The sequence below is a fragment of the Globicephala melas genome, chromosome 4, assembly GCF_963455315.2.
Source record: "Globicephala melas chromosome 4, mGloMel1.2, whole genome shotgun sequence".
NCBI lineage: Eukaryota > Metazoa > Chordata > Mammalia > Artiodactyla > Delphinidae > Globicephala > Globicephala melas.
In genome coordinates this window covers 48,086,577-48,100,480 of record NC_083317.1, presented here as the reverse complement: position 1 = coordinate 48,100,480, position 13,904 = coordinate 48,086,577, and the positions used below count along the sequence as shown (strand labels likewise).

General features: G+C 36.8%; 1 protein-coding gene across 18 annotated transcripts in view; it reads left to right on the top strand.

Moving 5' to 3' along the window:
• The window catches only part of ABI3BP (ABI family member 3 binding protein), a 262,547-nt gene that overhangs the window by 152,573 nt on the left and 96,070 nt on the right, over nt 1-13,904 (top strand). For 11 of the 18 annotated variants that reach the window (XM_060297984.1, XM_060297987.1, XM_060297983.1 and 8 more), the window contains 7 exons: nt 725-796; nt 1,575-1,649; nt 5,881-5,922; nt 6,762-6,809; nt 7,768-7,848; nt 12,157-12,216; nt 13,023-13,118. In XM_060297984.1, coding sequence (XP_060153967.1) covers nt 725-796; nt 1,575-1,649; nt 5,881-5,922; nt 6,762-6,809; nt 7,768-7,848; nt 12,157-12,216; nt 13,023-13,118 — 474 coding nt within the window. Of the gene's footprint in view, nt 1-724; nt 797-1,574; nt 1,650-5,880; nt 5,923-6,761; nt 6,810-7,767; nt 7,849-8,292; nt 8,341-9,422; nt 9,486-9,600; nt 9,676-10,373; nt 10,422-12,156; nt 12,217-13,022; nt 13,119-13,904 lie in introns of all 18 variants that reach the window. The other 7 variants (XM_060297993.1, XM_060297992.1, XM_060297996.1 and 4 more) reach the window with 6 other exon arrangements.

The following is a 13,904-nucleotide window of genomic DNA, read 5'->3' as shown; positions in this document are numbered from 1 at the left end:
TGTTAGATCAATTTTAGTGAATGATGTTCTTGCATGCAAATTTTGGTATAAACATAGAAACAATTCCTGCTGTCACAGTGATATATACTGTAATTTATTTTCCTGGCATGCATCTGAGTTTAAGTGTTATTAGGCAGACAGTTCCTGTTTTCGTTGCCTACTACTATGTTTTCAGTTTTGCACTAGGGCGATGGCTGAGATGCAGAGGACATGACTCTGGCTTTCCAATTGCTTGTATTTTTTTTTTTTAAGATTATATCATGAACAATGAGAGCAATGTAAGATTATACAACCTGCTTGTGAAGCTATAATACTGTGTGGAAGCTCAGAAAAAGAAAGTAAGAGTTGAGGATGTAAGCCTCAGAATGTGTGTAGGATTTAGAGGAAAAGGAGAGGGGAACAACATATATTATGGCACAGAGTTTGAGGTAAAGGTAGTTTATCAACCTGGATGTGATACTCTTCATTGTCAAAGAGTACACTCAGAATCATGCTCAACAAACCAGGCTTTGATATTCCATTGCTTATTACAATTTTTTTATAGCTATACTATTATGACTAAATTTTAAAATTCTTTCCCCAAACTTTTACTCACTGCATACTTTGTAAACACTGACTAAATATTACAGGATTTTAAAAAGGTCATTCAGTTCCTCTTTGGAGGATTTTTTTTTTATTGTCTCTAGAATATTTTAATATATATTTTTTTCCTTTCCACCACCAGAAAGAACCACAAGTCCTGGAACAATTACATCTAAAATTTCTAAAAGCCCTGAACCTACACGGACAACACTGGGTAACAATATGTCCTTAGTAAATATGTTACTTCATTTCACCACGGAAAGTCCAGTATGCCAGCTTTTCTGTAATGTCTCAATCACTGTTCTAATTGGATCATTTCAGCAGTACTAAATTATCTCGTAGTGCACATCAACTCCATGACTTTCATGGTTTTGGATAGCTGGCCATGTGGTGGTTGATGTGAACTCAGCATTTAGACATCATCCTGTACCCTGGAGAGCCGTTAAACCACTGATGATTTCTCATCTTCTATGCAACCATTGTTTTTAAAGCTGCGTCTTATACACAGTTCTCCATTTTTTTAAGTAAGGCCCTCAAGTTCAACTTCATTTGGCAAAACAGCTTTCTGTTATGGTGTTAGTAAAAATTTCTTTATGCTGTAGATCATAACATTATACCTATCAGTAAATATTAATTTTAAAACATTTTTCTGATGCTTAAAGATTTAGCTGTGGCTGAGAAATGTGAAATAAGGTGCAAAGTCATTACACTGATTTTGGTTTTCTAATCATGGGTTAAAAATCACTATCTTTGGGTAGTTGTGGTGACTAGTGACAATGCTATTTCTCTTGAAATGCTTTTTCAAAAAGATGAAAATTTATTACTGTATTTTCATTAAATGGTGCTCTGTGAAGTATTATTTTAATGGAATCCAAAATCATCCAAGATGATGGGTTTATAGCACTTGAGGTATAGGTTTTCCTTTTGCGGTTTTAGACACTGAAATGACTAATTATTGATTTGTTGATTATTTTGTTTCTTTATTTTTCCAGCTCCCAGTAAAACACAGTTTATTTCTTTGAAACCTAAAATCCCTCTCAGTCCAGAAGTGACACCCACCAAACCTGGTAATTACCCTGAGCTTTATTTTGATATTCCAAAAGTAGGGTTGAAAAGTTATTTTATGCCACTCTTTGGAGCAAGAACTTTTGATTTGCATCTTGGTATTTGATATAACTTTCCATGAAAAGAGTGAAAGTGTGATGAAATGATGTCGTTTATAGCCAACTCCTCTGATATTATCATAGCATCTCTCTGAGCTGTGTGGTGTTTCATTATGTTCATGACCATCACAGAGAAAGCACAGAAATAGAGTGGTGGGAAGGATTGAGGACTCCCTTGTCTAGGACTGTGAAATAGTTTCCAGTGCCAAAGTTGATTGGAATTCAGATCACACTAAACAGTAGCCTTTCAGCTGAGAAGTGGAGAAGTCTTTCCATCCCCTAAGAACTCTGCCTTGTTGGGGGCCTTCTCAGTTCTCGGGCTGCATGACTAGCAATGGTTGTATTTCCCTAATGTTCTATAGCTTCTTTCTAAATTGGGTCTGATTTCCGAACACTGACTTCTGTTTACTTCTCAGGAGACATTAATGATGTTTTGCTGAAGAAAAGAGGGGTTTTTTTCTTTTCTTCTTTTTTTGCAGGGAGGGATTATTCTGTGTATGTAATTAAAAACAGAGACAATTCCCTGCACAAGGATTGCAGGACATGTTAAATGATCAAATTGTTTTTTCCATCTATCCAGAATCTCTACAACAGTCTGAAATGTTGATGTATGAGATTATATATGGGGAACTTCATCACAACTCATTATTTTCATCAAAACTTTAACCCCTTAGCTCTGGGAAGAATATATTTCTCACTGTAATATGGATTTTTCATTAATGTATATTTACAAGGTAGGATTATTAAAGCAAGAGGTTTTCTGCTTAAGTGGGCATGATTTGTTTTTTGCAAAGACATGGGTAAGGAAGAAAAGCATAACTGCTCAGAGAGAGAATTCTCATGACTCCTTTTAAAGAGGCAGTGAGATTTCCAGGTGTTGTAGGTGTCAGAGGGAAAGAAATTATGGATTAGGCACAGGGAGTATAGTTGATGCTGTGACCAGGGGTGAGGTCTCCAAGTCAGAGAAATGGAATGAAGTATTCTAACTCAGAGAGGTTATTAGGAGAAAGAAGCATAGCTAATAAAACTCAAGAGCCCTAGCAGTTTAAATCATAGAACTCTGACAGTCAGCTATCTGAGAGAAGGATTTCATGTACATTTATTTTAAAATTATGCCCAGAGGACTTTAGAATAAGGTAGTAACTCTTACATTTAAGCTGTATTTTGAATAGGGACCTATTACCAAGCAGCTTGAGAAATATTACTCTATGTTTGGGTCACCAACTTTTTATTTTTTTTTTTTTTTGAATTTTATTTTTTTATACAGCAGGTTCTTATTAGTTATCCATTTTATACATATTAGTGTATATATGTCAATCCTAATCTCCCAATTCATCCCACCACCACCCCCTGCCATTTGGGGTCACCAACTTTAAGTAAATGTTTTTCCAATCTAATTATTTCTGTTGTTACAAGGTAACATTTGAAAACATCAAAAAAATGTCTCCTAATGTTTATTACCATTTATTCATGATAAGCTATATTATTACTTTTAGTGGTTTCTGGGGGAATAAAATGTTTCTGAGAGGAAATTCATTAATACAAATCAAGGTGGGAGAGTGTGTTCTTATCACTCTAAGGTATTTGAGCAAAGAGATTTCTTAATTTGACATTTCCCTTTAAAATGGGGGAAATCATTTGGAAGCTAATGGGTTTATATTCCTTTGATTTCTACCTTCTAATCACCTAAGAATAGCCACACTTTTCCCCTAACAGCAAGTATCACCACTTCAGAATCTGTGCCTAAACTTAAGCTAACTCATGTTGACTTTGAGTGTCCTGAGGCAACATAGAGTGATGACTGGTTCTCTATAAACCATTGCTTGGGTTTTACCTTTTTAAAATGTATTTATTTTATGGCAACCACCACTATAGCTCTGCTAAATACTTCTTTTCCTGCCAAGGTTCAAGAGAGCAAATAAACCACCAAAAGCTTTTTGATTTGAGTCATTCATTGCCTTTCTCAGCCCTCTCCTCACACTCTCCTGTTTTTCTGTTTCACTTTCCATACAGGCTGCTTTTCCTTTGGTTTTCCTTTGTGGTTAAGCTAATGAGTAAAAACCCACATTGGTTTTGGTTTGTTTTATAAGTAGAATCCAGCACTTTCTTGAAAAATCCCAGACATCTACCATGTCCCAACTTGTCTGCCTCATCCAATAAGAATTGTTTCCTTCATAGTTAATTATTAAGATTGTAATGACGTTCGGCTCTTCAAGCTTTTAACGATCTGAAAAAAAGGGAGAGACCTCCGATTACAGCTGTTTGTTGTATGCATTTCTCTGACACGGTGGACAGAATAGTAAATTGTACTCATTGCTAGCCACAAATCCATGAGAGGGTTTTAGTTTTCTTTGTTTTGTGCTGAGGTGAGTGGTGTAGTTATTTGCATGCCACTCAGCTTTTTTTATGGAACATTTTTGCACCTTTATCGGTAATACCTTAAGGCTATGAAATAGAGGAAGTCTTATCAGAAGATGTATTTACTTTTAATAAACACTGACTTTAATATTTTTATATTCAGGTGAATTGGAAGCTTAATTGATGGGGCTCCATACCTATTTGGCCTCAGTCTCAGGACCTAAAAAATGCTGATTTTTCTTTATAGAATTCAAAAGACAGCATTCTTTGATCTTTGTGAAAGCTAAAAGGTGCTACAGGTACCAAATCTTACTTTTTCACACTTTTAGAAGGCAACTTTGTAGAAATTAAAACCTGAATTACAACCTCAAAGTTTCAAGAGAATTTTTGTTTTTTGCTATTTTCAGATGTGAATGCTTTTTGATATTTATTGTATTTAATTACCGATATCTACTATTTATTTTCCCTTTCTCCTGTAGACTCTGACATTTAGCCACGCCCCCTCCCTCTCCCCCACACACATTTTTTTACTTTGCCTAGTGTACTTCTATCTCATACATCACTGCAGCTCTGCCATTCATCTGTTATAATCTATTTCTGACAAGTTCTTGAGAAATCAGAATTCTTTTTTTTGGCCACAGACATTCTAATGAATGATGCTACGTTTCAGTAACACCTGTGCCTTGCATTCAGAATAAATGAAAATTCTCTATCCTAATTATTTATTATTATATTTTCTTTTTTAGTTGCTAAAGAGTCACTACATGCTTCCCCCAAACCTTCCATACCCCCTAGTCCAGAAATATCAGAGATAACCCTGGTAAATGTAATATAAGGAATACATAAGTGCAAAATGATTTAAGTTCTGTTAAGCTGGTCAGTAGGGGCCATATTAATTGGTTTCTTTCTGTAAGAAAAAAAAAAGTCAAAGAATATTCACTTTGTATTTCAACAACTGATTTCCTTTTTTATTTTCTTCTTGAAAGAAAAGAATTATTTTTGTTCTACAGAATAGGAAACCTCTATTGGATGATCTTCTTTTAAAAAACCCAAATAGACTTTTTAACCAAACTATATTCAGCATGAGGTATAATTTATTTACTGCTAATCTGAATGGCATTGGAGAATTTATCTTTCAGAATATTTATATAATATTGTTTTTCAATTTATTCAGCATTTGATGAAATCTGAGACTACTTTCTGACTTCTATTGATTTGATAATTTAAATGGAATAAATTTCATGTGTAAATCAATTTGTTCACCAGCAATAGATACTAGTAAATACGGGGAACACCATATGAACACTTGTGGCCCCTTTTAGACTGTAAGTTCCATTCCTATTTTTTGTGAAAGAATATCAGATCCGGTCAGGCTGAAAATCATCCCAAACTAACAGAGCTCAGGCACGGTCACAGGTCTGATGGGTCTGTTGCCTCTTCCCATTTTCTTGGGTGAAACCGACTGTCCTGCATGAAAATAAAATGGCAGGTGAACAACTTCTGAGAGGCTACATTGACTTCCTTTAATATGTCCTCAGGCACGAGGAACAGTAGTGGGGAAAATAGCTAAAAATCAACAACAAAAATTAGAATTCTCTATTCTTTCTTCTGTTGTGGTTTGTGGAGAGGCTGCAGGCTGATTGAGCTTTATTTCATAAGCCAATAGAACCTGATGGTTCACCAATGAGAGAACACTTATTATGGTAAAGGACCTTTAATTTCTAGCTTAAATGGTGCTCATCAGCATCCCCTTTGATAATACTTGCTTTCATTGCAGCCCTGGAACCTGAGACTCCACCACCATCACAGCCGCCAATAGGTAATGAAGTTTGCCTTAGTGAGTGAAAAAGAATTCTCTTTCTTTCACACCCTCTATGTTCAACTTTGTGCTTAGCTTTGGCTTTTCAAAAGATTATTTCTTTGTTGTCCTTCAGATCTTTCTTTCAGCCATTTTCACCAGAAGATAAACTCCCTGCCTGTGCTTAAGTGGAAGCTCTGAGACAGCCATGAAAGCCATACTGATTTTGATTTGTCACATTCCTTGTTGTCCCTCCTTGTATTTGAGCACCATGTCCTGAGCTTGTTTTAACCTGGTTATTTCCCATAGAGGACCATGGCTTCCCCAGGACATATTTGTGCTTTCACTTTTAGAGGTGTTTTTCTTACTTTCAAAACTCTAACATTTGCAGACTTTCTTGAAAAGCATTATGGTCTTTCCAGATCTAAATATCCTAATGTGTCACTAGGAAATTCATTAAATGAGAGAAATATAAAAATTCACCCCAGTCTATGTAGCTTCTTTTCCTTCAAGAGAGCAAAAACTGTTCTGCTAGTGCTGTCTTAGCCAGTTATTCACATTTTCCTTCATAACATGAGCTGTTGGTTACTTTATTGCATTTACATCTTCCAAATGAGAGTCATGCCTTTTTTTTTTTTCCATTTCTCTTTCCAAACTTAACTGACCAGCTGCGTTTTTGTTCATTTTGTCTAAAAACACAGGAATCTATTTACATAAAAAAGGAATGTCTTATATGGATAAAAGTTTCACCATTTATGATTGCTCAACTTAGTACTTAAAAATTAAGCATTTTTCATATTTTACTAAAGTTCATCATTTTTCCGTTGATTTTGATTCCTTCTTGATCATTTTTCGTGCAGTCTTAGAACCTGGAACACTGGGAACTAAACCTTCAACAACAACATTAGGTAATGCAGTGAGTGACCTACCTTTTTTTCCTTTTCCTGACTGCTGGCATCTTTATTAACAGGCTCACATTAATGGATTTGTTCATTAATGTCCATTTGTGTGTGTGTGTTCTCTATTCCTTTGGAGAAAAATTTTAAATCCTATAGTCTAAAAATTATATCTCACTCTTTAAAAGTTGCCTTCCCTGAAATAATTTGAGAATTCAAAGCCTTTTTGCACATGTTACTGATTTACAGATTTTTTTTATTGGAGTATAATTGCTTTACAATGTTGTGTTAGTTTCTGCTGTACACTGAAGTGAAGCAGCTATATATGTATCAGTATACATATATCCCCTCCCCCTTGGACCTCCCTCCCACCCCACCCCCCCTTCCCACCCACCTAGGTCATCACAGAGCACCAAGCCGAGCTCCCTGTGTTGTACAGCAGCTTCCCACTAGCTATCTACTTTACACATAGTAGTGTATTTATGTCCGACCTAATCTCCCAATTCATCCCACCCTCCCTTTCCCCCACCCCACCCCATGTTGATTTGCAGATTTTTAAATGCTAAGCGAAAAACATTTCCTTTTGAATTTTAGGCCAAATAAATTTTACTTTTTATCCCTAGTGCCTTCTAAAAGTAACTTTTCTCATGTTCCTGTTAAACATATACCTTCAAAAATTTAATGAGACCGTCTTCTCCAAGCTGTACAAAGTTCTGAATTTTCCACCTCAAAATAGAATAGAGAGATCTTTTGAACAGTTATTTATAAATATTTGGCAAAAAATAAAATAAAAATCCATTATTCAAGACCTCATTTAACTGGGTAAATAATGATAGAAAGTGGCAAACAGAAGGATACGTATCTGCAATAAATCAAAGGGCTTAAATGTGCTTCTAAGATACACGTAGTATTGATGGTCAGTTTGTAGGGCCACCTTTTGTGTATTAACTAGCTGATTTTCTTTCTTCAGCTCCACCAAAGACCAAACGACCAGGTCGTCGTCCCCGCCCTAAAACCACACCTAGTCCAGATGTGCCCAAGTCCAAACCTGGTAAATGTGATGTTCAGGGTTCCAATTAACATAGAAAGTGGAATATGGTAGTTTCTGATATAGTAGCTACCTACCGCCTAAATAGCTGGGCTTTAGGAACCAGTGTAGTTGATTTTTATATTTAAGGATCTATACTTTCTAAATTCACGTTTTATGAATACGTTTATCTTTTTATTTGTAGTTATTAAGTATACACAGCAGTAAGCTGGGCCACTAAGTGGATCGTTAAAGTAGGGCACCGTAAAGCTTTTACATAAGATGCGTATTCATGGCAGATGAGATGTGGGAAAGCAATAGGGAGAAGAGGGGCAAATGGGAAAAATGAAAAGGAAAATCACATTCAAAAAAAGTACACGGTTTAAGTAAAGATGGAAGAGTAATGTTTCCTTCCTCAAGATGCCGCTTCTTGACATAATTAGTATTTTTGGTGTTTTGCCTCTATAGCTCTGGAACCTGCTACGGTACAACTGGAGCCCTTGGTGCCCACAGTTGGTAATTCTGGTCTCCTCCAATTGCTTTCCCAGGTTGTCACTTTTGCTTTTCCTGCTCTCTGCCCAGGCATGACTGCAATTCTATACACAGTGTCACAGTTTTGTTCTATGCTTTCCCTCACCTTTCCTATCTGGGTCTGAAGAGCCTGAAGATAGGAAACTTCTAGAAGAATTCTGTATGCTAATTCAGGGAAAGTCCATGGTTTTGAACACAACTTCCTGGTTTTCCAGAAACCCTCTGTCCTCCCATCACGTGTCCTCGTGTAGAGAAAACCATCTACTCTTTCTCAGGGACTTCCGTGCTCATCCTGGACTTGGCAAATGGCAATGTTTTATTCCAGTGTCATGATTACCATTTCATTGCTTTACTCATTCAACTTGTAAGACTTTCTCCCTCTTAAACAGCTGCATGAAATAATGGCTCCTTCAGCTTTGCTGTTTCTCTGGGGAATTTTTTTGAGTATGTTTTGATAACCAAAGTCACACACACTGTTCTTTGTCTAGGGTCCAAGATAAAAATAGTATGGTCTTTATAACTTGAGAATATTAAAAGTCTCCAGCTGGTTTTATTGTTTTCAGTCCTAATGCTGTTTTGATTATAATTATTTCATTATAATTTCTCAGCATTCACAATAAACCTGTCACTGGTTTACTTTAGAAAATTCCAGAAATAAATAGCCATGTAACATGCTGTATAATTTCAAGTATCTATGGGTTACTTTCCTGATTTCCTACTAAGCAAGTTTCAGATTTCTACCTTACTGTTTTTATACTGGGGAAAAGAAAAAAAAAACCTATCCAGTAAGAAACAGAACTATTACACTTGTCATTTTAGAAATTACTTATACAGAAAAAAGTCTTCTTATAGTTCTCCTTACTTTTGTTGAGAGACACATTTTGAACATTTCCTGAAGGTTTTTTTCTTTCAGAAAAATCAGTAGGAATGGACACATTTCCCACCCTTCCCACCCCAGGAATTAATTTTGTTGTATATTCACTGAATTTATATAGTATCTTTGCTTGAGCATATGTGTCCTTAATTATTGACAGTTACAGCTGTGACCTTAATACATTTTTCTTTAGCGTCGAAACCATCCGAAAGACCTAAAACTACACGTAGACCAGATGTACCTCAAATCCAGCCTGGTAATCTCTACTTTCAATGTCTTAATCTATAACTAGGAAAACGGTGTGTCAGTAGCACTAATCTTGACATTCACAGCTCTGACATGACACTAATTATAGCACCTTTTTCCTTCAGATTCAAAATCACCAAAGCAATTACTTCCTAAACCCAAAACCACAGCAAAACCAGATACGCCACCACCTAAATCCGGTAAACAATTTCCAGTGCTTCGGCTTAAGAAGCTTTTTCTTTGGGGATGTTGCTGAAGATGCTTACAGTTTGTCACATCATAAAAGCATAGAAACCCAAATACCATGGTTTTTTTGTTCATTATCTTCTCAAAGTAGCCACACTTGTGTTTCATGTGTTAAATGAACAAATTAATGTTTGGGAAATTAGTAAATTTTATATCGGATTGTCTGACAGATTCCACTCTTAAAGCATTTTTAGGTTCTGTCTTCTCAATTCGGGTTTGTAATGAATAGAAGCCTGGTTTTTCTGTATCTGGAGCATTTTTGAAAGTGATTTTAGCAGCTGCCACTAGGGAGGCTGACCCTGTGTTCTTCCCTTATAGGCACATGGAGATTGGCTTTCTCTAAAATACCTTATTGGCTTTTCAAATGGTACCTATGAACTAAGTGATTTTCTACTAAATAAGAAGATATTATATAATAGTTCTGAAAATTCAATTGTTTTCCAAGTGACATTTTCTCCTAAGATGCCAATTAGTATAAAATTCTAATTTACTGAGAGCATCTCTCATAATAAATAAGTCTCTCAAGGAGGCAATTTATATCAGCTTAGAATAAACCAAGTTCTGTGTCCTGTGAATTAAGCATCAATGAGCACCTAAAAGTCTAGCTTTCCTTAGTTTTGTTTCCTATATCTGTTTATTTTTTATGGTGCAGTCTTTGAGCCTGTTACATTTGAGAATGAAGCGCCCTCCACAACCATAGGTAACGATGGATGTCTTCCCTCTTGGTCGATGTTTCTCTGAACTTGCCCCTCTCATTTCTGTCACTGTCTGTAGTCTCTTGTGTAAACAATTGCCATTCATCCTCTTTTTCATTCATTCCCAAAAACTGTTTACTATTTTCAACAAGCACCTTTTTAATATACTTAGGCATTCTTACAGCTGCCGCTCAGCTTACAATCCCTGAATGTTTTTTGTTCTTTGATCATCTTCAGAGATAGTCAGATTGCTTGCAGCACTTGATGTTGGCAAGAGTTACAGGTGCTCTCTCCATCCATCATTCAAACCAGGACATTTTTGAAATCTCTGCTTTTATGTATGTATAATTTATGATGTGGGAGAGGGACAATGAAAAAGCTGGTTGGGGCTTGAGAAAATACAAATTGTCTCTTTCTCGCAAAAGTCCTTTCTTCTTGATTCCATACTGTTCGAATGCAACTGGACCTTTCTGTTGATAAATCCGTCCTGTGGTGTTGAATTCCAAACAAAATAGGGATTTTCCTCTTTTGTTTGAAGGCAATCAGCTTTGAATATTGTTTTGTCCTGTGGTTCTCACTTTCCATCTCTTCCGGATGCCATGTTTTCCTTTAGTTCAGAAGATGTTCTCAGATGTGGCTTAAACCAACTCTGTGCTGTGTTATCTTGGACAGTCAGCAAAAGGCAATCTCCATATAAATGCTTACAGAGTTTTTGGTGATACGATATTTTAATGTTACATTTAATCTTATGGACTTGAAAAATAGAGACACTATTTTAAAACCAAGGAGTCATAAGTCTTAATTTTATACCAATGTGTAATTCAATCATTTCAGAATATTAGAGAATTAGAGGAATCCTGTTTATTCAGACAAAAGTTGAATTATTACTTTTCAGACCTTTTTCTTTTTTTTTTTTTTTTTTGCGGTACGCGGGCCTCTCACTGTTGTGGCCTCTCCCGTTGCAGAGCACAGGCTCTGGACGCACAGGCTCCGGACGCGCAGGCTCAGCGGCCATGGCCCATGGGCCCAGCCGCTCCGCGGCATGTGGGATCCTCCCGGACCGGGGCACGAACCCGCGTCCCCTGCATCGGCGGGCAGACTCTCAACCACCGCGCCACCAGGGAAGCCCCAGACCTTTTTCTTAATCATCTCTGTTCCTCACTTGAATAGTTATCTCCCAAGTATCCATTTGAAATAAATGAATAAATAAGGACAAATTGTAGCAAAGAGTATCACCTTTATTGTGGAGAAAGGGCACAAGGTTATCTTTTGCATAACTGTCACAGATCTCCAATAATCAGACTGATTAAGAACATTTTTAAAAATTCTCACCACTACCACCATTTCTCAAAAAAATATATGAATAATGGTGGTGAAAACCTTTCAAATACTAACAGAAGTTTTCATAATAATTTTTCAGAGTAATTTAAAATACATATCAGACAGCTAAGAGATTTTTTTGGAGCCAAGTTTCCAATACAGCTGCAATCAGATAATTAAACACCAAAAAACCTACTTTTCATTGGCCTCACAGGGATGCAAAGTGCAAGGGGTATGGCTGTTTTGTGAGATAAATGGGTACCAGAGTACAGCCAGTTATTACGAACTAATACTCTTTTTCCAGAGTTCATAAATGCTTTTTAAACATTACAGGATTAAAAGGATTCATTTTCAAGATAATTTTGTTTCTTTTCCTATGTTTCTTAAATCTCCATTGTTTATTGTATTGCTTTTGGTCAGTTCCTGCCAGAGACATTGAACCTGTAACTCTGAGAACTGAGGCTCCTTGGACAACATTAGGTAACGACCTTTGATGTCTTCAGGCAAGAGCATTTTCTGTTCATGGTCCAGTCAATTCCATTACTATGTTGGTCAAAGGGTTTTCTCTTCTGTAAGATTTTTTCATCATCCCTTTTTGTCACTCAGCTATATTCTTTCATTTTGAACATATTGAAGATGTTTAAAATAAGTCACTTGGTTAGAATATAAGCATCTCTGAAGCTAGTGCAGAGTATCTATCACCCACATTATCCAGCTTTCTTAAAGCTTTACAGAGCCAGTGGTTCTGCTGAATTCCAAACGCAGTTAGGAGTCTCTGCCCTGTGAACATCAGGTATAATTCTGTGGCCATCAAAAGAAAGTTGTTTTAAGATATTCCAGGCATTTTTATGGTCTACCAATGATTTTAAGAAATGAGATGTGTTTAGTCTAATAATGTTTAATGGGATGTATGCCTAAACCAAGTCATTTCTAAATATAATCTCCCCAAAGCAGGTGAGCCTGTGTCCCTCTCTAATGCGATGTAGACATGCTGTGCTTCTGACGTCCCTTGGATCAGGGTTCTCTTTGAAAATCTGATACCAGCAATAACAGTAAAGTTTTCAGATAATTAAAATAATGTTATATGTTCTTTCTCAAAAGAACTGTCAGCAGACAACCCCCCACAACTTTTTTTTGGCATATGGATGACAAAGAAAATTCCAAACCCCAGAGACAAATTTCTCAAGACTCCAGAAAATCTAGCAAAATTTTATAAAACCTAGAGCCATGTATCATCCTTTTTTTCTGGAGTCATAAGACAACATTAACCAGTTTCCTTTCTTCAGCTCCAAAAACATCACAAAGAACAAGAAAACGTCGTCCACGTCCACGTCCCAAACATAAAACCACGCCGAGCCCAGAGACACCTCAGGCCAAACTAGGTAAATATGTGGTTCCTGGTACCTGTGGAACCTTGTTGGATGTGATACTGTGGTGGGAGTGTAACTCGCTGCCTAGTAACCCTGCGATCCTTCAGGATGGATGCCCAAGTTACAAGTGCTCTAGTCAATTCATGTGACTTCCTCACGCTACTTAGTATCTTCTTGGTACCTTGTATTTGCTTCTCTCACCATTCGATTACATTTTCTCTTTGATTCTGGCTCCGCAAAAACGTATCTAGTTGAGTAGCCTATTTAGTTCAATTAGTCTCATATTTAATGAACTGCCACATTAGCATTTGTGAGGAATAGTTTAGAAATAACAAGGGACTTGGCTTCATTGAGGGAGGAAGCTGCTCTTGTGTGAAACTGTTCATATGCAGATAGAAAGGAAAATGGGCAAAAGCAACATATTTATTGAGTTTTACCAACTGTTAGTTAATTCTTAGAGAAGTGAAAGATCCATGGGGGTGATAAGTGTCATGTGGACCTTTGAAATGTGTATAGTTTGTAGATTTGTTGGAGGGATGAGCAGGAATAACAAACAGAAGCTGGAAGGTGCCATATGTGTGGATGACAGCAGAAGGATAGGACTTGGAAGTAGAACTTGATTGTGAGAAAGGAGAAGGGCAATGTTTACTTGGCTGGTGCTCAGAAATTGTGGTCAGCAGTGCTACTTTTAGATGGGTCTGTGAAGAGGACCTGAGTGCCTGACTTCAATGATTGGATTTGAGCCACTTGGCTGCAGCATACTCTCCAGTCAGCCCTTTTCTGTCCTGATAACAGAGA